The 25575-nt window shown below is 37.1% G+C and overlaps 1 protein-coding gene across 3 annotated transcripts in view; it reads left to right on the top strand.

Moving 5' to 3' along the window:
- Positions 1 to 25575, top strand: part of GPATCH2 (G-patch domain containing 2) — a 139476-nt gene that overhangs the window by 83707 nt on the left and 30194 nt on the right. For all 3 annotated transcript variants that reach the window (XM_019639633.1, XM_019639634.1, XM_019639635.1), the window contains exons 6-8: positions 2428 to 2495; positions 11343 to 11382; positions 17655 to 17719. In XM_019639633.1, the coding sequence (XP_019495178.1) occupies positions 2428 to 2495; positions 11343 to 11382; positions 17655 to 17719 (173 nt within the window). The remainder of the gene's footprint in view (positions 1 to 2427; positions 2496 to 11342; positions 11383 to 17654; positions 17720 to 25575) is intronic.

Here is a 25575-nt window from a genome sequence, read left to right as displayed (position 1 = left end):
ATTGAAAAAAATATATTTTAAAAGGATATATATATTTTTTAATATGTGATTCCTTACTAAGATATTTCTGGAATAACTGGAACACATATTTTTTGGAGAATAAAATAATCACCATATTTGGTTGTGCACTAGAAATTAACACTTGGATCTGATACTGGAAATTGCTTCATTGTATTTTTATAAAGATCATATCTAACCCTGACTGTAAATTTTTAGAAAGAATTCTTCAAGAATGTTTCTTGATATTTTCTAATACTTTAAAGTATCTACTAATAATCACAATACACATGTTTTCAAGTTTAAAATATACTGGAACAACAGTATGGTACTGCTTTCCACAAGCTGAGTTCTGTATTAAGATCTTATTCTCAGATTCTCAGGAAGGGTGTCTGTCTAGTCACTCAAGTAGCAAAGGCTCCCACTGTAAGAACATTTTCCTCCTGGGAGAGACCAGTAATGTTGACCCTGAGAAGATCATCATGCATGGATCTCAGTTGCTTAATGTCATTTAAAAATTCTAAATTATGCTTTTTTGCATATCCTTAAAAACAAAAATTGACTTAAAATAACAGTAAAGGATGTTTGCCTCTATTTTTTTTTAAAAGGGCCATGAACTAGGTGAATATGTAAAGTCATTTAAATATCTACATTTGCAACTAACTGTCTTCTGTGAGTTATTTGCAGCAATTGAATTGAGCTTATAGTATATATATATATATATATATATATATACATATATATATATATATATATATACACACACACACACACACACATATATGATTTCTGAGAAATAGATAGTATGATTATTTCTGACTAGATTGAAAGCTTACATTTGTATTGTGGTATAAATTAGTCATAAATTCTGTTTTATTGTATTCAGTTGCATTGTTTTCATCAGGCAATTTATCACATGGGTGTATGTGAAATTTTCTTCATTTATTAAATTTCAGATTATGTATTTCAAGCCAGAGCAAGACTTTAAACCTTTTTCCATAAGTATAGCTTCAGGTAAACAAGCAATTTTAGCCCTGAAAATAGCTTCTGCTTCTGTCAACACGTTGTTTATTCTTTCTCTGAGATAAAAAGTTCAGTTTTCTGATATTTGTACCAAGATAAAGTCAGTAAACAAGATTAATATAGTGTGGAAAAGGTTGTCAGCAGCCCTGGCAAAGGAAATAACTCGCCTGGACGTAGAACATACTGTAAACTGAATAAAAGTGTCAGGTCCACCCTGAGATAATGTGATCATGAACCTCTAACAAAGCATGACATAGGCACACTCGGCTTTTCTCATAGCCACAGTGGAGAAAATGGATTACTGTATTCCAGGAGACCCACTGGAATAGCATGAAAACCTCATTTTGAGACGAATGCAGGATGCAGTCCTGGAGCTGGGCCACATGTTTATCTGGGGTGCTCCAACCGTCAGGTTAGGAACGTCATCATCTGTGCATATTTGCGATATTTGCATTTCTTGGAATTTCAGAATAGATCTGGTGTCCTTGTTCCCCAAGTGATACAAGAAGAAATTAATTTTGAAAACATTAGTGTCCTTCCTTCCACCCCCCCCTCCAAGCTCTCTTCTGCCACATTATGCCCTTTTTTTTTTTTTTATTCTATACTCTAAGTGGTACTTCTGTAATTATAGAGGGACTTTATGGTGATGGGGCATGACAAGAGCTTTCGTTGTAAGTTTCTGTTTTGTTGATTGTGATGGTAGATGCATTCTTACATGGTGCAGCTTATGGTCCTTTCGAGAGCACTCTATCCGATAGGAAAGTTGCGACTTCTTTTTTAGTGGGAGTACGTTTCATTATGAAAACATTTGAACCTTTAATTCTTTATCAGATTTTTAATTTTATTAAGAAACAGAGGAATAAAATATTGTTCTTTTCAGTGAAATTACATTTTGTTCTATGTACATATACAGATAATTCCTAATGGGAAAGCTATGAAAAAGACTAGTGACTACTTCCTTAAGTTTTTGCATGTATTTAAATGTGTACATTTTAATGCATGCTATTTATATTTAGGATTGAACTCCAAATACATTGGATCTTGGAAATGGCATTTGCTCTGCACTAATCATATTAAGCAAACTTCTTTTTATTTCACCTGTGATTAAATATATGCACAGTTGAACAGTATTTGAAAATAAGAGTTGGTGGTCTAGTTCTTAAGAAAGATGTTTTTTCTATTAGAAAGGTACTTTTAAAATTCTAGCAGATAAGTAGACCAAAACTCCAGCATTCTTACCAGGAATTATGTTATACTTTTGGTCCGTGCAATTTTGTTTAGATTTTGAGAATTAATGTCATGTTCTCCATTTTAGAGGGGATGTCTTCAAATGGAAGTGTCCCTATTCTTCACTGTGTCTCTAGAAGCTTATCTATGGCTTATTTTTTGTTTTAATTCTCCTTTCAGGGGAGCGCTCCTGGCCCGGCCAGCAACAAGAGGATGGTTCATTTTTCCCCAGATTCTCATCGCCACGAGTGAGTATGCACTGAGTGTGTATAACCTTGTCTCTCTTTTGGGAAACTGCTAGGTGTTGGGGCTAGTACAGGTGGTTTACTTTGTTTGTATCTTGAGAAAGAGCAAGTGTCATATAACAGTGACAGCTGTGCAAGAACCATTTCAATGAACCCCATGGCAGAAATTTAAATACAGGTTTTTAAATACAGTGATTCTTCTATTTGTGACAGAATATGAAATTCATGCTTTATTGAAATTCCTGTATTATCCTAAAGCATTTAAATGTTCATTACGTTAAGTAGTATCAAGCTCTTCTACTCCATTCTTATGTACTTCCTCCCCCAACTCAATGTAAAGTACTAAAATGAAGAGAAAGTCACTCTTTCTCATTACTTCTCTAATTACTCATACTTCTCTTTCTCATTACTGCTCCCCACTCCTGTCCAGTATGAGCTATGAAGGGACCAGAATATATTTCCATTTAGCAATAAAAAGGAAGATACTTAATTTACTACATGATTCCAAAAGTCATTGAACTTTGACTTTGGTGAATTATTGGGTAAATTTCTAGGTGCTAATTCTATTTCTAAATATGTCTTTGTTGGAAGAGCTTAAATACATTATATATTTTGGCTCAATATCATATGTCTGTTGTGAAGTTGGTTGAACTTGAGAAAGGCCATAAAGTATGGAAAGACACAAATTAATTACTGAATGAATTTTTTTTTCTGGTAAGCAATCATATTAGGATCCGTCAGATCCAATTTTTTTAGATTCTATCCTTAGCAAATATAAAACAGAAATTATTGTTCAGGTATAGCTTATTTTATATAGATTATTGATGTAATATAAACATAAAATGTCATATGGATACCCATTTTATATAGACATGCATTTTAAAAGGCTGTGATATCATAATTTTCCCTTTTAATACCTTACTTCCTTCATTTTTATTATCCCATAAGATCTCTTTTCAAACAGAAGGGGGAAAAAAAAAAAAGACTAAAGCATTTGTTATCTCAAAATGACAACCAAAAGACTTGTGTATTTGCTTCTTAATTTTCTGTTTTGATATTAAACAAAGACTCCAGCAAGTAGATTTACAGCTGCTTTTAAACCAAAAATTGCATCTGGTAACGACTGTAAAAGCTCTGCGGGCAGACAAATGCCATATCGCTTTATTGCCATGGTAATCCCATGCCAGCAGTGCCTGGTACACAGTAAATAGTTATTGAGTGAATAAAGACATGAAAGTGTGAATTTAAAATAGGACAAATTGGATAATGTCCATTGAGTATTGCTTCTCAGATTAGCAGGTATGACCCTAATCATGTTCCCCTGACATCCCTGCCACACCAGTCTCCCCAGCGGTTCACAGAGAATTAAATGAGATTTTCTGGGGGTGGAGCTCAGATGTCAGTATCGTCAGTTTCCTGGTCATCCCAATGTGTTTGATTACCATTCTCTCAACACTCAGGACTACATGAAGTCATTTGATGGCCTCACACACCACATGCTGCTCATTCAGTTTCGTCAGTATCTCATGCAGACCCCACCTTTTCCACTTCCTGCTCCATGACTTCAATCAAAGCTCTGTTATCGCTTCCATGAGGATTCTAGTGAATCTTCCGACCTCTCTTCTCTTTTCAGTTCATGCTACTCAAGCTCAGCTCTCCTCCTTTCATTTCCCTACTTAAAACCTCCAGGACTGCCTCTTGCAGGTGCAGAAACCTTCTTGGCCTGTCATTAAATGCCTCCCATAATCTGGCTCAGTTACGTTTTCACCTTAGCTGTTAACTCTCCTGGCTAACATCTCTGTTCCGGTTATCCAGTCGGCCTCTGTTCCCTGAACATGACCTTTACACCACTGCCCGCTTTAGCTGGGACTTCACGCATGCATTCCCGCCTACCCAGACCTATCAAAAGCCTATTGGTTATTCAAGGTTAAAAGCCATGTACCTTTCAGAATGTCCTAGGTGCGAGTCATGGAATAACTCTGAGAGACTTCAGTTATCAAGCGACTGCTCAAACCAAACTCCTTTTACTTCCATTTGCTAATTATGTGAGCAAGGTTTCTGAGCGTTCAAATCAATAAAAATAAATATATATATATATGAATAGAATTGATGCTAAACGGTAATATTCATCAGTGGCTACATGAACTAATTTGGGGGAAAAGGTTACTAATGTGCCATGATAATTAAACTTTATTTTGTACATTTAGTATTATCAAAGTATGTTTACGCTGGTTTAATTAACTGAATATGAATGATACCTGTTTTAGATGTTAAATAACTGATGGTTATCAAATAATAGTTGTTGTCAGTGTTGACTGATAAACTTTTCCAAATAATTTTAACTCTAGTTTTACAGTCATAGAAATTTAAGAAAATTTTATAGATACTTAGATAGATGATAGATAGATAGATACACTAAATTTTTGTTATAGAGGAATATAATAGTGTTACAAATGAAAGGCTTTTGAGCATAAAAATAGATTACATTAGGATAAACTTATGTGAATTAGTGAATTGGAAATTCAAGGAGTTCAAGGAGAAAAATAAATATGTAAAATTTTCAACTTTTAAAGAAGTGCTTGTCTTTTATTTAAATATCAAATCACAGTGATATTTGGTATCCAATGTATTATTTAAAAGAGTAGTATATGGTGTTATTTCAATATATGTATGTATACATATATAACTATATAAATACATGTACATATATTTATATATATAATTGGTAGAAAACTAATCCTTTGTAAATATTTAAATTTATGGTGGAAAAATTAGATGTCTATGTTAAAATACGTGAGGATGTTTTTCATAACTGTTTCAGACAATATGTACCCAAGTATGGCTGAAGACCAATGTTGTATAGAATGCTTTCAGAAAAAAGTAATGGAAAACCCTACAAGCAATGGTTTAAACAAATAGTGGTTTAGGTTACTGACATAACCAGAAGTCTGGGAGTAGGCAGTTTCAGGGCTGTGAGGAAGCAATAACAGTATCTGCCACAACCTCCTTTCAAGGAATCTGGTATTTTACCCCAAATTCCCACAAGCAAGTCTCTATATTTTCCATATTCTTCCTTTAGGCTGTTATGTCTACTTGATTATAGTGTTTATCACATTCTCCCTAGAATATAGTTATTATATACTTGTTACACCTTGATGGACCATGAATATGCCATGGTTAGAGACACTGTCTTGTTCTTCTGTAAGTTTCTTATAACATACAGCACAATGCCGCACCCAGAAATCACAAACTCTGGGTTCAAGGTTATCTTGTTCACGGCTGCCAGTGATGGAAAGACATGCCCCTTTCCTGATACAGTATAGGGAAGCATCGATTAACTGTGGTTTTGTTTAATCCTTACTGCAGCTTAACTCAAGAGTTGTAATAACCAACCTGTAAGAATGGCTAGAAATAGTCATTAAGTTATGAATATTTACAAACTGCTCATTGGATAGTAAGCAACAACTACTACTTGCATTCAGTTAATCATGGTTCCTCTAATGCAGTATTCGTTTCACTTTGGGAAATCACCCCAAAAACAGTCTGATGTAGAAATACTTAAAATAATTTTACCTCCTAGAATTTCAAGCTTAAAAGTAGATTTTAATGACGAGGGGAAGATGTTTTATAGGCTCTAACACAATATTTCAGTTTTGCAACCATGCAGTTCTGTGGTCCCATGAGTAACAAAGTTTCTTATAGGGCAGCCTATAAATGACTAATCAGAAGAAACAAAGCTGCTGAGGTGGGGAACGGGAAACGGTGTTTTAGTGTTAATAGAACAATACTCAGCAAAGCCTCACCTCACTGAAAATGTTCAGCTCAGTGTATGAGAATAGTGGAGGTAGGTCAATCAAGTTTCGATAGTTTCTATAAAAATTATATTTTATAGTAATTTCAACTGTAAAAAAGGAAATTACCATATTTTGCTGTGTATAATGTGTGCTTTTTCGCTCAAATTTATGAGGGAAAAATAAGGATGTACATTAGATTAATACATGGGTAGTACTAATTCCATATCTATATAAATGTTTTTAATTATTTCATTTATGCTTATGAGTTAAAAATGTAACTCTAGAAATCAATAATATTCATATGCAAAATATCCTGGAATATGGTAATCGGTTTTGTTGAACTTATGATGAACTTGGCAACCGCGAAGAGTTCTTGGCCTTCTATGATGCGTAAATATCATAAATTTGTTACTGGTACATAACATTTCTTGTACCTTGTATCTGTTCTTGTGTTTTGTAATTATTTGTTACATAAACTTTCTTGTACCATAATATGTTTAAAAATAAGTGCTAAAATTCCTTTATAATACAAAAGAAAACAAGTACCTAAATATGAACAAATAAAAATTTGAATTAAAAAGTTAAAACGAAAGAGTTTTTTCCCTGAAAGTTTGGGCCAAAAACATGGGTGTGCATTATACACAGGAGCACGTTATACACAGCAAATTTCTACTTATAGAAATTTGATGAACAACCAACTTTCCTGCACACCTGTGAAAATACGCAGTGTTGGTGTTTAAGATAAACTAATGTGCTCTGTACAGAATGGAGACCCCTCACAGAGTGTCATAATAGTGAACATGTGATTGTTTCAATAAAGTAACACTTAAAGGTGTACTAATTGTTTTATATGTCATCTAATAATTATGTCCTTGGAAAATGTATTACTATATTTAAAGTCCAACTGTTACTATACAATAGGTTTCTTTTAATAGAAAATATTGAGCCCAGGTAAATGAAATAGTCATTAAAATAACTATAAATAGATACATAAAAAGTGACAAGAACCTCAATCCCACTAAAACAGAGAAAATAGTACCTTATTTTTGAGAAAAAAAATAATATGTTAAATTTTGAAATTCACATTTAATTATTTTGTTGATTTTTTTTGAAAATACATATATTAAAATGTGGAAAATAAAATTAATATATGATTTTTTTTTAATTTAAGACGTCAATTGGAGTTACTTTCTATTTGCTCCACATCCTTTATGTGCTGACTCTAAATGGTTCCAGCATTTTATCCAGCTTTTTTCCAGTCACTTATGAGACACTTACTTTTAAATTGAGCAGATATGAATAATTGATTTTTAAAATTGGTATTTGTATTTGCTTTATTTCATTTTAATGTATAGGATATTTACCTAAGGAATTATAGGTACATTAAAACTTATTTTAAATGCACATAAGTAACTATTTATAATCCTGTGATGAATTTCTTTATAAAGCAGATAGTCACCCTTTATTTTATAGTTGGTGAACATATCGAGTTTGCTTAAAGCAAGATCTACCTGGATTAAAGGTTAAGTTCTTTGGGAATACTTTTACACTTTGAAAGTTAGCATATATTGCTTTATTGTGAAAGTGGCTTTACCTTTCGGTTGAGATAAATAAGATATACTGGATCAATTCCTTCTCTGATTTACTGTGGTTCCCTTGGGTAAGTCATTTAGTTTACATGTGCCTTAATTTTTAGTTATAAAACAAGGATAATAACAGTTCTTATATCAGACATTTTTATGAAGTGCTTATGTAAAATACTGAAAGATTATTAAACTAGATATAAAACACTTCAAGATAATAATGATGCTTTATTTGGATAGTATACTTTATTTTTCAGAGTATTGTCATAAGCACCGCTCTCTTCCATATTTTTACTGCCTCTCTGAAGCAGTCATAGCAGTATCACATCCCTATTTTATAGATAATCTGATTTTTCTACAGTCATACACTATACTCAACCAAAAATCAATTAAGGAAACAAATATGTCAAAGCACCTATTACATATTTGAAAACCTGCTTCACCTATTGGGGAATCCTATAAATATTACCCATGAGCATTGGTGTTTCTTCTGACATTTAGGAATAAAAATTTACAAAGTTCTCCTACTGTGTACTGTGGAGGAAGAAAATTAGTATGTATTTTAAACAACTGCTATGTGCCAGATTCTTTCTTAGCTTGTTTAAGCCTCCAGTACTGTAAGGGAGGTGGGGTTAATTGCATCGTACGTATGTCGAGCTTTGTTCCTAGACAAGCCCAGAGTGCATCTGTATTCTAGAGAGAGCTGAGCTTGCAAACCCCATAAGGTTGTCGAGAGATTTCAACGCCTATGAGCGTGGTTCCCAGCACATATCTGACATTTACTGTTTTTACTGCTGCTTCTCTCACTGCCACCACTACCTTTTCTACAAGTACTTTTCTTCTGTTACTTCAATTATAATCACTCTCCCTGTCTCAAGAACCTCTGATTTTTTATCAGGATAGATAAACAACTACAACATAGGAACACAACTGCATTAGGCAGGCTATGTGCAAACCCATTGAAAGTTGAGAACAGGACGCATCTAACTCTGCCAGGGTGAGTTATACAGGCTGCCCAAAGGGAAACCCCAGGGTGCAGAGGCCACCCCTGTCCCATCCCTCATCACTGCCCTTTCCAGGTCATTCACTTTAAACTCCTGTGTAAAACTTCTTCCTTAGTTAAGGGTCATACTACCAGAAGGAGAGAAAGAAGAAAACAGTGATAAGAGGGGGGTGGAGGGGAAGAAAACAAATGAACACATTTTCTTGTAATATAAGACTCAGACCTCTAGACTGAAAGGCCTCACCCAACACAGTAATGACAAAGGCCCGCTACTAGTGAATTAGAAGCTACTAAAAAGCATGGCGGGGGAGGGGGGGGGGGGGGAGACAGATCGCATTTTAAACATTGAAAACTAAGCACGGAAAGGAGAAAGCAAAAGGCCATCTTGAACAACGCACTTCTCAGGCACCTGAAGACACTGGTCCAATGAGTGCTTTGGGGAAAGGCTGGGATACACCAAGAAGCTGTGGGGTACAGGAAGCAGAGGTACAGCAGAGCAGAGAGACGGCCTGAAAGCCCAGTGAAGGCAAAGCGACCGTCTAGGGCAGACGTGGGGAACAGCAGCCCAGATGACACCAAGTGGACAGAGGGCTTTGGGAAGGAGATTTGTAGGGGATGGAGAGGAGGTGGGTAAAGGATGGGTATATTATCAGAGACTTTTAATCTTTGAAAATTAACAGTGACAAGGATTTGACAGATCCCCTTAAAGAAGGCTAGTGGGTCCATGGGAAAAATAGCAAAGGAAGGAAAACAAGACAACTATCAACTTTAGGAGAAACACGAAAGTTCAGCAGTACACAGTTTTCACATAGTTATATCTGTATTCACAATTGATTCATCAAAACTGGTGTTCTAACTAGAAATAGGGGGTTGGGAGTTTCAAAACAGCTAAATTTACAGTAATAGGAAATCAGTCCTTAATGTTTAAAATCACTTAATCACTGAATATCAGCATAATCGTATTTGGCTAAAAGAATTGACAGTGGTTTCTCTGGACAGAGCTTAGGGGTCAGGATAGATGAGACAAGACGCTGCTGATTTTAAACCTTTTTGTTTATTTGGGGCTTTTTAAAAACTGCATATATGCATTTGATTTTTAAAAATATTGTTCTTCATAGTAAAAGGCAGTCCATACCTGGAGGGGGACATATGTTAATCCCGTTGTTGGGAAAACTACAGCGAATAATTTCTTTCTGGATTCGTTGGTGATTGCTCCAGATGTCACTTACAGATACCAACAAGTGTCCATGCCTGCGTCAGAGGTGGGTGGAGTCTGACCTCCAGGGAGCATCACTGCCTATGAGCTTGAGAAATGTCCCAGCCAGAGCATAGACAAAGCCTATTACTGGAGAGGCTGTTTATTCCCAGGCTGGCACCGCAGAGGCTAGAGAATCCGTAGATGTCTTGGTGGGTACCAGAAAACGTGCCCTTTCAACGTAAGCACCTCACCTGCCTGCAGCTGGCATGGTGAAACCACGCCATGGGCGAAGACCTCCTTTCTGCATCAGGAACGTGAAAATAACTTTGGAAGGCTTTTGTAAGGATAGGAAATCTTAATAATCCATGCCATGTGTCTGAAGAGTGCTCAGTACATAGAGGCACCCAATACCTCTGTTCCTGAAAAAAACAATACATAGCATTGGTAGTAACATGAATATCGTTCCCTAAGACTGGCCTGTTCGCAGTCTGTTTGCCACGAAATGTCTCTCGATCTTCTTGTGCTCGATGTTTACAATGAATTTTTACAGTGCGTTTGAGGCAGGGCACTGCCAAGGGCTGGGGACATACTATACCGAATGACGTAACTCCTGTTGAAAGGTGTCACCAGGGAGGTCAGTAGTCAGAGTCCAGTGGACGCTCGGTGGGGTGGGCCGGGCAGGGCCAGGCAGGGGAGAGAAGGCACGGGCTCCGCCACGCAGTGGCTCACTCCGTCTTGGCGTGTTCTCAGCCAGAGTCCAGTGCTGTCAAGGTCCCTTCCCTGATGCTCCACGGTTCACCCACGGGCTCGGTGGGGCAGAGCCAGAGGTTATAACATTCTGGTGTTTGTAATGTTTTTGTTTTGTTTTGTGTTTTGTTGTTTTTTTTTAACTCCAACAATCAGAAGGTCATAACTTGTAATGATGCTATAATTAAGTCGTGGTAACTGATAGCATTTGTAGATTTTATAACCAGGATTGATTCATACAATGAATGAATCCAGTCCCAGCCGTTTATGTTAACATAATTAAATGGAAATTTAATTCTAACTGAGTTTGCTTATTAAATTGAAAATTACTGGGTTATGAGCACTCTTGCATTTCTGTCAAAATTGGTGTAAGTCTAGAATTACATGAAATATCCATTAAAAGAACGCATATTTCAGGCTGTTGCTGGTGGCGAATCCATTTCTTAGAGCTTGTGCGGGCTGATGATGCGAGAGCCCGTCCTCTCAGATCGCCTCACGCTAACTCCTCTTCTCATTCCTCTGCAGCCATTGGTTCAGCCCTGGGGCCAGGACAGAGCACGGCCAGGTAAGGAACATTCTACCCCGAAGGCAGTCACTCAGCCTCTTTCAAATATTTCACTGTCTCCCTTCAGTGAGCATAGTAGGTCAGGTTCAGGAGAAGGGCGTAAATCCCAGTTTCCTTAGAAAACAGTTAACTGTACCAGGGCCTGAGACACTGACCAGGCAGGCGCTCCTCGTAAGCGTCGGCGCTCTCCCTGACCGCCACCTTCCCCTGTCACACGTGTCACCTCCAAGAAGACTCTGGAACTCACTGCTGTGTTTTTCACCAAGTTAAAGTACCAAGTAGTACATATGTTTAATTAATGAATTTGTATTCAATGTGAGATCAGCCAACAAGAGAGCGTTTTTATCTTTGAAGTTTCAAAGATGGCAAATAGTTTCTCACAGGTTTACATTATATTTCTAGATGAGTTTTGGGTTTTTTTTAAATCTCTTATTAGTATACATGGTAGTATGATTAGTTGACTTAGCAAGAACTTGACATTCATTTTCGTTAACTTTGCATATGAAGTTTACATACAGAGGGTGCCAAAAAATGCATTTTAGATAACATCTCTTAAAATGTGTATACCTTTTTTGGCACTCCTGGTATAAAACAGTTTACTTTCTTTGTCCGTTGAATGTACTAGTTCTCTTCCTGTAGCATGCTAAGGTAATTTGGGGATTAAACTTTTTATCAGTTTTAAAGTATATATATTTTAGGCTTTGCAGCCTTCCTAAGCTTTTTTTTTCCATTGTTGATTATAAAAGTTATGTTTTTAGATGGGTCAAAAATATGATATGTGAGAAATACCTTTAAATAGATGGGAATGATAAACCCCAAATCTGCAGGGGTCATTTCTTCTCGGGGGCAGGTAGGTAAAGAAGGGGTTGGGCCTCGTAACTGTAGTTGGAACCACTGCCACACTGGTGATGTTTTATTTCCTAAGCTCAGCAGCTTGCATTGGCCAAACTTCCTCTTATAAAAGGAAGGTGCCAAGTATTTCATTATAAGTATAGCTTATAATATACGCATGAGCCTAATTAATGAAAAATACCTTGTGAATTCAATTTTAATGATTTTTTTTTGTAAACTTGCCTTTTTCCATGAGAGCAATTCGCCCTTTTAAAGATACTTTGCACATAGTGATAGCATATGTACTACTATTTCTAAAGAGTTGGAAATTAACTAGGCGGCCTCTGTGATGCATTTATCTTATTATTCAGAATGTAAAAATTAGACTTTCTGCTTTCCCAAATGGTTCAAGTCTGTGCACGATGCTTGCAGTAAGATTCTGCTTCTAGTAGTGAGTTGCATCGGCACATATGCGTACTTTATCCCCCAAAATACAAATTTTTAAAGCCCACTTTCTACCTTTTAGAATTTGAGAAATACTACAGTGATGTTATAAATTGGCATCTCAGATTACAGTATAACTGGTTGCTTCTAGCCCACTTTTATTTCTGCAGTTAAAAATTAACTAATAGCTAATACATATAGATAAGAAAGTTCCCCAATTCCTTTTCTTTTAATTTTAAAAATATTTTTGATCAATTTTTGAATCAGCCTTTTGCTTAAACTTGGATATACCAGTTCATATTTTTATCTTGACTATATAGGTTATTCAGTAATAAATATAAGTTGAATCCTGCTATTTGCAGTAGCTATGTTCTGTAGAGTTCATGCAAGCGCTAAAATAGTAAATCCAGAAAGCTTAGCTTCTTGGGAGCCTCTCACAACACTGTCATTAACTAATCAATTCATAACCTTGTTTAATGCGTGTTTCTGTTTAAAGACACCTTATTTATTACCTATCATTGAGCTCACGACCAATAGCACCATAACTTATTCCTGAAGAAAGCTCACCTAACACACATATTTTCTCTAAAAGGCCCTTCACCACTTTCTTACACTTCTTCACCGCTACGCTTGGGGACCATTTTAAGCAATGGTATCATTAACATGAACACAAAAATACAAAAAAATAATAATAATAACTGCAGCACTACAGAGGCCGTGGAAAAGGCACTCGTTTACAGTATGAAAGCTGAACGAGAAGGCGGAGCGTGACCTTGTCAGACCTCAGCTGGGAACATAACACTACAGGGGACTCAATTTTTTACCACTCTGCACAGATCTGCAAATGCAGAAGTGCCAGAAGTGTTGATTTTTGTCATGACAAATTTTAGCAAATAGACAAATTCGCAAATATGGAATCCACGAATAATGAGGATCGACTGTACATATGTGTGTATAAAATACACATACGGGCTGCCGACATTTTGAGGGATAAAATTTTCTGAGTTTAGCTTAGACGTAACTCTAGCACAGTAAACTGTTGGCCAAACCTAGGTGCACATGAAGAAATGCGAGCCCATGAAGAAGTATAAAATCCTTCAGGAGACTGCTGAGTGAATGACTGACTGTTAGCATGCGTGATCACCTTTTATTTTTTCCATACCAACTAATAAAGAAATAATGTTATCCCCACTTCTTTTGAAATCTCACCCCTTACTGTTATACTCTCTGCCATTTTATGATTCCTCTTTCTTGCTGTTCTTTTGTGCTAAATGTCCTTTCTGTCTACGCCATGCATACTTATCATTCTTTTATTACACATTTAATAAATACCTATTATCCATCAGCATTATCTATTGGGTACTCTCCATTTTTGCAAAAAGAGGCATTTGTAAACACAACATAGCTTTTCCCCTGAGGTGGTTATAACCTGGGGCAGGAAAGAATAATTACAGGATGCTGTGAGACATTAGAGAGGGGGCGACAACAACAATAAAGAGCAAAGTCAGTACAGAAGTGGAGGTCGCGAGGGAGATGCAGCTGTAGGAAGCATCGTTTTTTTGTGTGTGGATTTTTTTGGTTTTGGGGGTTTGTTGGTCTTTTTTAATTCTGAGCCTTTTCCTCTTTGAACATCTTATGGTCTGACATTTTGATTTGAGTTTGCAAGTATCTTAATGAGTCATAGATCATAGTTGAGGTATTGCTTAGTTCTCCTTTTTAAGGTTGAGAACACTGGGAGGCCAAGTGTGCAGAGACTTGAAATTATTTTGTAGGTGTTTGAGGAGTAACCTGCCAATATAAACACTCCTGAACGTGACTGCCTTCTGAATATCAGGCAGTAAGAGAGGATTGCTATGGAATAAGACTTCTGCTCTTTGCTGCTTCTTCTTGTGTTAGGAATTGGGCACTTTTAATAATCTTGTAAAAATATGAGTAGCCACATAAATTCTTAGCTTTCTCTCTTTAAGAACCATTATGCACAAGGAACACTTATCTTCCTGGTTTAATTCAGCAATTTGTAAAATTGTGTCCCATTTTTAAACCTCACATTATACTAGGTTTTGTGTTTATGGATTTTAATGTAATTCTTATGTGAGTCATTTTTAATATACACCTGCAGGTCACTAATAAGGGAATTGTACCTCCGTTGGGCCTAAGTCCAGCAATCTGAAAGTTGGAAGGTAAGAAGCACTTCGCACCATATTCAGAAGTTCTGTATTTAATCAGAGTTGACGCTGTGGAGTCAGAACCCTGAGAAATGACCTCACTTGTGACACTGATAGCAGTTTAAGTAAACAGAAGTTTTATCAATAAGAAGAATGAGATACTGAGCTATATAGTCTTGCTGATTAGAGCAGAGCTCGAGGATTCTCATGAATTTATGACTGGATGCCTGTCCTCCCATTTTTGTTCTTGGGGCATCACAGAAGTATGCTGGGAATCTTCCAAAAACAAGTATGTTTTCTATTCTAGTAATGCTCTGGATTAACTTTTTCATCTTTGTACCTTAAAAGATGTAGGTTCCCACAGTAACTTGTTAAATTCATGGCCCAGACATCTGATCCTATATATATATATATTTTTTTATCTGAGCTTGATTGTAAATTTGCACAATTACCACAAGATTTGCAGTTTTATTGCTAAAGTGAGGTAGTTTTGTGATGGTTTCTTAGAAGTACATTATATGAAATAATTCCAATAATTGTCTTTTTATATACAAAGCCCATCAGAACTGAGGAAGAAAAGAAATCCCCATATGAATTAGATTCCCCATATGAATCTAATGAAACGAGCTCAAACGTCCAAGTTCAGAGAAGGTGCTGATTCGTTTAACCCTCTCTGAGGACTAGCCAGACCCATAGGAGCAGCCTAATATTTATTTTGGTCATCATAGTTAGGTTTTTTAAAAATTAAACTATAGAATTCTTATTTCAGAACATCGTGTTTCGGATATTGAGTTATTTGCTTGAACTGTTTTAACACAAACCTCAGGAATACTGCTCAAATATCTGTCTTTTATCTTAAAATCAGAAAAGTTAGCTAACTACTGCCATTAATTTAAGGTGGAGGTAGAGATTTAATCATGCCACCTCTAGCTATCTGTGTCACAAATGTTGGTTTGTGTATATATACATATATATATATATATATATGTATATATATATATTTCTTAAAAGGCACTAGACCTAGAAATACCGAAGTAATTAATATATATTTTTTTTATTTTCAGAAACAATTTAGTTTTCATGGTACGAAGTGTTTCTAAATTGAAACACTTTCAGATTAATGGACTTAAGATAAATGGTTGCTATTTTCTATAAGTCGTAATAATGAGATACGGCTTCAGCCACGTATCAGATACTAGATCTCGCTCCCTATTTCTTTATCTCATTTATTCATTCATTCAACAAATATTTATTGAGCAATAAAAAGACATCCGGGACACTGTGCTGGACCTTGGATATGCAGGCCAAATGAACAGCGGAAGTGAGCGGCCGGAGGTGAGGGAGAACTTGGAACACGCCCCAGGCTGAAAAATTCAATATGGCTGAGAGACAGAATTTAGAAGTAGGCTGGGTTGGGGTAGGACGAAGTGTCACACATTATGAGTTTAGAAATGTAATTAAATTATGAAGGGCCATGAGAGCCTCGCACAAGACTGTGGGGTTTATCTGAAGAGAGTAGTGCAATCAGATCTAATTTCAGAATTACCGGCTGTGATGTGGAGAATGGATTAGCTGGGAGCAAGGCTGGAAGCAGGGAGGCACTGAGAGGCTGTTCCAGGTGAGAGAAAATGATGGTCTGGACTAGGACGGTGGTAGTGGGGATGGAAAGAAGGAGATGTTTAAAAGAAATTTAATATATGCTTATTTAGTTAAGACATTCCTGAAAGAAGGGAAATCTAACCACATTCCTGGTGATCTGATTAAGGTCTGTTCCTTCTCAAAGATGGCCAAATATTGCTAATAATTGATTCTAAGTGATATCATTAAATAGGTTCATGGAGTTATTTCATTCAAAGCCATAGCTGCTGGTCAGACAATACCCACCAACAGCAGGCATCTTACATGGTTTATCATCCTTAACACAGCAGCCTTATAGGGAGCTATTATCTCCATTTTAGAGATGAAGACTGGGGCTCAGAGAGGTTAAGCACTTTGCCTAAGGTCACACAGTTTGTGAATGGTGGGTCTCTTATTAAAAGCACGTGACTGATCGGTTAGGGGCACGGTGAGGATCAGAACCCAGATCTCTCCTGCAGTGTTAGTTCTAAGAGTTCTGGTTTTGTGAGGGTTAATTTCTGAGATGGTGTACAACTTCTTTTTTAGCCTAGTCTTGTATATAATCATTTTCTGCATAAATAACCTAGTTTGAGTGAACACACAGTAAAGAGCCTTGACTTGTTTTTTCTTTTCAAATGAAGTAAGTGAAGGGCAGTGGATGGTGAGGCATTCCCAGAAGGCAACCAAATACTACGTAATGTTCTAACTATCTATTTTTAAGCTAATCATCTGTTTGAAAAAGAATGCTTTAAGTGGGCGTCTTCACCATGTTAGACCAGTAAATGCAGATAAAATCCTACTAGACCCTTTAGTCAGTGTAGGTGGCCGAGTCCCCAAACCTCGATAGGTGACCGCTGCGGAGGAGGCCATTGGTAAGAGGGGTTGGTTATGTGATTCCACCAGGACCACTCCGGAGAACCAGGGTTAGAGCCGAGGTGGAGACCACCCGCTCTAGGCTGTGTGATGACTGACTGCCAGACCGCGGGGCTGCTAGGGAAGCACCCCACTGCCAGCTCTGTCTAACATCTTCACAGGACAGTCGATGGCATCTCTAGGAAAAGGAGTAGTGTTTTAGAGAAGCCAGGAGGAAACTAAAGTATGCAAGTAAAGGACTAGTGTTCCTCTGAATGATAAGAACATTTTTCTGCTTACATAAAAATGTAATGAAAATATTTTTGTTTCCGCAACTTTGTCTTAACACTTTGGCGGCACCAGCTTCTGAGAGAGAACCGGGCTGAGAGAGGGCACAAGAAAACTTGTTCTGTGAAAACAGCCAGCAGGTAAGCAACTTAAAATCACTTTTAATGGCGATGGTTAAGTCATGCGCCATGTTTTCTGTACCAGGGTGAATATGCCGTGTTGTAGCTGGGTTGCCTTTGGTTCTGAAGAGTCAGCTTGAAACATTCTGTGTATTGTTTATCAGAATATACTTCAGAATTACTAGTAATGAATAGAAAGATACCATTTTGTGTGTATTTTTAAAAGCTGGTGAAAATAAAGAATGAATTTTTAAAAGAAGTTTTCTATCTCCCATAACTAATGAATTTTAGATCAGGATTTAGAATAATTATTTTTTTAATGTAAAAAGGCAGAATTAATCCTTTCCCCCAAATGTAAGTGGTACTTAGACCTCATGAAAGAGCAACATGTGTATTTATTCTTATAATATATAAATGAATATATAGAAAATATGCTCTTTTAGAAAGGGCTTTTAGGTTCTTGCTCATTTGATATTGCTGAGTCGATGTTTTTTTCTTTTTCTTTAATACAAAGAATTTGCCCCAGTTTATTGTTTTAGATGATATAGTTTCAAAGTTTACATGTGGTGTTTCTGAAGACTTACTTTTGTTTAGATGAAAATGCCTTTCAGAATATCAGTCAGGACTAGTGCCCTGAGATTTACACTTATTCAGTTTTAAACAAGACGAGACGACTGACCTCAGTAGCCACCACTGCATCCCATGGCATCCCACTGCCACTGCTCGTACACTGACCAGTGTGCCAGTGTTCCCAAGCAGGAAACGTAGCTTTAAAGTGCCATGGTGTACAAACTAATCCCGACTGAGAACCCACGGGACGCCTGCAGAAGCAAATGTAAATCCTATCTTGCATACCTAATTTAGACAATCAAAAACTACCCAGCATGTAATAAGTGAGAGTCAACAGAAAACCAATGTATGTACCACTAAGAATGTCAGACCCTAAAATTATAAAATACAAATTATAATCTGTATAAATTTTATACAGATGGTAAATAACTATGTATGAAGTGTTTATAGAAATAAAATGAACAGGCAACATGTCACCATTAGAATTAATCGGGCAGAGTTGAAAAAACCCATAATTGTTAGACATTAGAAATATGATTTTTAAAGAGACATGGAAGTGGAATTACACAACTGAAGAAACAGGCCAGAATATATTGGGTTGTTGGAAAAGTCATGACTTATTTTTTCTATGTGTTTTATTGCAAAAATGCGTCATGGCTTTTCTGACAACTCAATAGCATAAAAATACAAGGAGTTGGGAAAATAAAAGGGCAGCTACAAGACACAGAAACAGTCTAAGATGTATTTAATCAGAGTCCTTGATGGAGAGTATAGAGGGCTGGGTAAAAAAATTTCTGAGGAGATGTTTGCTAAGAATTCCCCAAACGGGTGGAAGTTATAAATCCATAGATGCATAGGTAGAAAGCACAGTGAATAGCAAGTGAAGAAATAAAAAGAAACCCACACCTAGCACTGGACTGTAGTACGCCACCACCAAGAGGAAGATCCTAAAAGAATCCAGAGAGAAAGGACGAATTATCAGCACAGGGGCTCACAGTGCTGTATTTGTGAGGAGCTGGGAACTTGATGGGACTCGGTGACAAATTATATCTTCACTCCAGCCCCTGCCAACTGGGAGTGAGGAGAGGGAGAGAGTTTTCCTGACCAGAGGAGTTGTTTTGTGAGGTCAGGTGCGATGACGGTGGTTTTCTGGTGCCAAGGCGTCTCTCTGAGATTCCTTTAATCTCAGTCACTGTTGCACTTGGACTGACCAGAAGACTGGCCTTTCCCCATAGTACTGCCCGGTAGGACAAGAGAGTTAAGACAACTGAGAACAGCCTTTTCCAAAGGAAAATAATACAGGATTGCTGATTCCAAAAGAAACAGAAGTGTTGGAACAAGAAGTCAAAAAATGCAAAATAAGCACACTAAATATTAACTAAAAGAGATACTGAAAGATACAACAATATGAGGCAAGAAATAGAACACATAATTAAGAACCAAATACTTAGTTCTCTTCAGTTTTTCTCAGCTGTGTTTTATAGTTTTCACTGTATAGGTCTTATACATATTTTATCAGATTTCTCCCTAAGCATTCCATCAAATGTTTGATGTATGAGAGCAGTGCTGAGAGAAACTGAAGAAGAACTACATCGCTGGAGAGATGTACCTTGTTTGTGGGTCAGGAGACTCACTATTCTTAAGATGTCAGTTCTCCCCAAATTTAACGATAGATTTAACAAAATCCAAACAAAAATCCCATCAGGCTATTTTATAGAAATTGACAACCTAATTCTGAAAGTCACATGGAAATGCAAAGGACTTAGAATAGCCAAACTTAAAAAAAGAATAAAGTTGAAAGGTGAGCACTCCCTGATTTCGAGACTTATTTTAAAGACACAGTAGTCAAGAAAGTGTGCTATTGATGCAAAGATAGACAAACTGATCAATGGACTAGAACACAGAGTTAAGAAATACACGTACACATATACAGACCACTCATTTTTGAGGAAGTACAAAGGCAATTAATTAGTGGGGGGAAAACGGTGTTTTCAACAAGTGGTCCTGGAACAACTGGACATCCATTGGCAAAAAAACGAACTTGGATTCATACTTCATACCACACAGCAAACTCAACTGAAATGGATCATACAGCTCCATACAAAACCTAAAACGATAAAGCTTCAGGGAGACACAGGATAAAATCTTTCTGACCTTGGATTAGGCAAAGGCTTTTAGATAGAACCCCAGAGCATGATCCACAAAAGAATCAATCGGTAAATTAGACTTAATCAAAGTTAAAAACCTCTGCTCTTCAAAAGACACTTTAAGAGAATGAAAAGGTAAGCCACAGACTGGAGGAAAATATTTGCAAATCATATGTCCGATAAAAGACTCATATCAAGAATATATATAGAACTCTAAAAACTCAGCAGTGCAACTCAATTAAGACTTAAGCAAAAGTTTAAAGAGACACCTTGCCAAAGGGATGTGGATGGCAAATATGTTAAACATCACTATTCATTAGAAAAATAGGAAATAAAACCACAGTAAGGTACGACATACAAGCATTAGAATGGCCAGAATGAAAATGGCTGACCTTACACAGTATAGAGGAAAAGGAATTGTTATAGGGAATGTAAAATAGTGCAGACACTCTGGGAAGTAATTTGGAAGTTTCTTAAAATGATTAACATGGTCCAGGTGAGTACCTAGAAGACTTGTATACAGATGTTCTTTGCAGCTTTATTCACATTAGTTAAAAAAAGAGAAAGAAAGAAGCAACTCAAATGTCCATCGACCAGTAAATGGATAGACAACCTGTGGTATATTCATATAGTGGAATACCATGCAGCAGCAGAAACGAATGAAGAATAGATACACATGTATATAACATTCTAGGAAATGTAAACTAGCACACAGCGACAGGAAATCGATCAGTTGTTGAGTGGGCGTGGGATGAGGGTCAGGGAGGTACTGGAGGGAAGGATGACAAAGGGGCATCAAGAAACTGTTGGGGTGACGGGTGTCTTCATTCTCTTGATGAGGTAATGGGTTTCACATGCATGTGCAAATGTCAAAACTTGTAAGATTGTACACTTAAAATGTGTGCATTTTGCTTGTGTCAATTACATCTCCATGCAGATCTTTAAAAAAAAAAATTTAAATAAAATCTTCAGTGGCTTTCTATTTCATTCCAAGTAAAAGCCCAAGTCCTTATCTTCCTCCACAGGCCAAATGTGATCTGGCCCCGCCCATCTTTGATTCCTTCCTCACTTAAGCTCCTCCCACTTTAACTCCTACTCACCTGTGCCTCCAGCACACACACCCTCAGTCTCAGGGCCTTTGCACTTGCTACTCCTTCTGCCAACGACACTCCCGGCAACTATCCATGTGTCTTGCTCCCCATTTCCTTCAAGTCCCTGCTTAATGTAAGAAAGGGCCCACGTGCCACCGATGCCATCTTACTCTGCCTTACGTGTCTTCCTTATGGTCCCTCGTACCCTCCTCTAAGCTGCATGAGGACAAAGTCTTTGCCTTGTTCTCTGGCATAGCCCCAGTTCCAAAATCAATACCTGATCCACAGGCCATAAGTGCTTGTTGCATATGCTGTTTGTGGAATGAATTTAAAATGATTTCTCCAGTTGTGCCTTGCACTGTTGTGTCCTTATCTTGGCCTGTCTGTGCAGCCTCTGCAGTTAGAGTGCCTGACTTCTAATCCTGGTTGCACCACCTACTCGCTCAGTGACCCTGAGCACGGTACTAACCTTCTCTGGTCCTCAGTTTACTTATCTGAGGAAATAGGAGAGGAAATAGCACCTGTCTCCCAACATTGTCCTAGAAATATATGAGCTAATGCCTATAAAGCATTTGCAGTGTAAAAAGAGCTCAAATGTTAGCTGTTATTAAAAGTACGGTATTGTTATTTCCACCTGTGTGTTTCCTTAGCACCCATTACATTTTATTTTTTATCGTATTTTTTTTTGTGCACAGTTTACAATGTCAAATCATTCTGTAAGATTCCTAACCAAGTACAGCAGACCCCAGTGCTGTCATTCTCCATTCCCTAATTTCACCCTCAAAGGAAACCACTTTCAACTCTTTCAGCTGTTTCTTCTAAATTACTAAATGACCTAAATTACTATGTCTTAAAGTCTTTACTTGAGTATTATTGACTTGCTACAGTGTGCCCTACACACACACACACACACACACACACACACACACACACACACACATCTGCATCTCTTCCCCTCTTTCTCCCTAAATGTTATAGCATAATATTCAGACCAAATCGATATTCATGGTTTCCATTAATATGATTATATACGAGCATGTAGATATTATTCATGGATGTATAACTTTTCTGTTGTGGAGGTTATTGTCTGGTTTTCATTTTTCTTTGTTTTCTACGTGCCCAGCCCCAGCTGCTCTACACAGAGTCCACCTCCTCTCAGTTCTTTTAGATCCATTCTGGACTGTTCGCTGTCTGGACCTGCTGCGCAGCTGATGTCCTGGGACCCCTCTTCACGATCATCCAAGGGGTTTCCTTCATCTAGTCCATGGGCTTTCCTGTTCCCTGGGTTTCATGCCGTTACTTGTCCTGAGCTTCCTGAGACAGAGAACAGGCGTAGTTAAATTTGTGGGACTTTGCTTGTCTGAAGATGTCTTTATTCTGGTCTCACATGGGTCAGTTAAACTGGGAGGGAATTGAATTCTGATTTGGAAATGCTTTTGCCTCACATTTTTTGAGCCATTCCTTCAATGTCTTCAGTTTTCAACAGTTCTCGTTTTCACTGTTCTCCTATTATTTGGATGTTGGAGTGCCCTCAAATATCCTCTAATTTATTTTTAACTTTTCTTTTATATATTGTCATCTTTAAAGATTTCTGGGCAGTTTTATCATTGTTATATTTAAAATCTCTAATTTTGATTTAAAAAAAAATTATACTTGTCATTTCCAGGAGCTCACCTCGTTTGAGCATTCCTTCATATATCCTCTTTGCCTTATTTATGGATGCTGTGTATTTTCTTGTCTCTACGAGGGAATCTGTTGTGTTAGGCACAAGGCAATTTGTAAGGGCCGCATAAACACCAGGAGAGAAGGACTCACTCAAGTTTAATTTTTGTTTTATTGAGTGCAAGACACAATTTTTTCACCTCCTATATTTCTGCGCATTTTCCTGTGTTCCTCTCTTGAAAGCCATTTTCTCTCTTAGTATTTTTAATATCATCTTGACTTTTCTTACGCCTTTTGGATGAATGACTGCACTTCCCTTTCTCAACTCGTGGAATGTATAAAGGTTAGAGAAAAGACCTGTAATGCATTAAATCAGTGCATTTTAGGATCATTTACTCCCCCAAATACCAGGCAGGTAAGAAAAGATAAATGCACAGTGGTCTGCTGTTAATGACTCAAAGCTGAGAATTGGAAGTGCGTGACTCCCGGTGCCCTCGCGTGCGTGTCCCTCGCTGAACTCTGAGAGATCAAGGGCGCTGGGTTACAGCCTTAGCCTTCCCCATGCAGTGCCTGTCATCTCAACTCCACACCGGACTTTTCAAGATCTCTGCAGACGGCTTTTAGGGACATATTTACCAATGCCACTAATTATAATGCTATTCAGTACTTTTCTGGCTTTCCAGTTTGTGGTATTTCTCCCTGTTTTCCGCATCCACTTTAATATGCCTCTGGGTTCTTTAAAATAATGATGGGTGCAGGGGAACTGTCCATTTTCCAACTCTTTAGAGTATCTTATGACTGACTGTATCAAGGGCTGACAACCTATTAAGGTCTCCTCTCAACAAAGTTCTCTCAGGAAGTCCTGCTTCGTCAGTAATGGACTCTGTTTTTTCAGGGTGTCCTGTACTCCTCCTCCTAAAAGGGCAGCGTTCCTTTGGGTTTCTTTTTTCTTTTTCTTTTTCTTTTTTTTTTTTTTAAAGTTTAGTGACAATTGTTAGCAAAGCTACATAGATTTCAGGTGTACAATTCTGTAATACATCATCTGTATATCACATTGTGTGTTCACCATGCAGAGTCAGTTCTCCTTCCATTACCTTTGGATTCCTTAAGTTGCTTCTCACTCCTCACACATCTCCATGTTTCAGCCACCAACATCAGTGCTTCGTCATAGCACGCCATTCCATCCCATCCAAATAGTTACTAGTGAAATTTCAATGCATGTATTTGTTCCTACGTTTATTGTAAACATAATTAATGGTCTCATTCTTCTCAGGTATGATACTTCATGGGTCCTGTAGTCAAACTTTTGACTGCTTCTTAACGTAGGTATAATGTAAACTAATTTAAACAAATACTCATTATTAACAGAGGTATAATTTAGTCTAATTGATTCAAGTGATTAGTCTTAGACACATTCCTTTTAGTTTGTTGCTTCATTTTCCTGTGGGGAGCCCTTATCATAGAGTAGGGGTGTCAAGATATTGAGTGGTGTAAAACATTGTCATCATGACATTATCCTCATAGTACTGTATTCATTTGATGTGTTCTCCTAAGATTTTGCTTAAAGTTACAGCCTTCCTGTCTTGTGTTCTTCCATGTTGCTTATATCTCATTGACTGTTCCCATCTGGCACTTCTGTTGGATTAATCTACAGGATTTTATTTTCCAGTCATACTCCTATTTCTTCAGTGTTCTCTGTCCATTTTCCTACCATGAAGTTTTATCTTAGTTTTATTGCATACTATCTCTCATCTAATATTCAATGAGTGTCTCAGAGTTTGTTCATGCCATTCTCTCATTTTTACATACCTTAAAACCTTTGAAAACTGAAATAAAAACTCAGGAAAACACAAAATTCTTTCAATAAATAAATGCATGAGAGCATAGACAATTGTCGTTTTTAAAAACTATCTATTATCTGTCCCTGTCAATATTTAATAATTAACGGGCATGGTTTTTTGAGGGATCATTGCATGCAATAGATTATCAGCCAAAGTGAAACACACACACACACACACACACACACACATGCACAGATGCGCTCAGCTAAACCTTAGGTCAATGCAACTAAATGTCTTATAGAAATCCTAGTGACACCTAGATTTATTTCTTCAACCCACATCTTTCTTTTAAATTCCAGACTTGATATCCAAGCCTTTTATTTTTTATTTCAGTATTCAAATATAATTTTATACTTCTCAAAATTAGAAAGATCTTTCCCTTTGCCTTCACTTCGTTTGACACTAAAATTAATTTCACATTATTTCTCATGTCCTAACCTTTGCTTAGTACCACAAAGTTCAATGTAGCCTTCCCAAATTGACAGTGTCTAATCCTAGGTAATGTACTGTTCTTAACACATTTTTATGTTTATCATCAGTCTTTGTTGTTCTAAGAATTCATACAA

Source organism: Hipposideros armiger, unplaced genomic scaffold (assembly GCF_001890085.2).
Source record: "Hipposideros armiger isolate ML-2016 unplaced genomic scaffold, ASM189008v1 scaffold_45, whole genome shotgun sequence".
NCBI lineage: Eukaryota > Metazoa > Chordata > Mammalia > Chiroptera > Hipposideridae > Hipposideros > Hipposideros armiger.
Note: the sequence above shows the minus strand (reverse complement) of the source record. Positions and strands in the feature narration are given on the sequence as shown.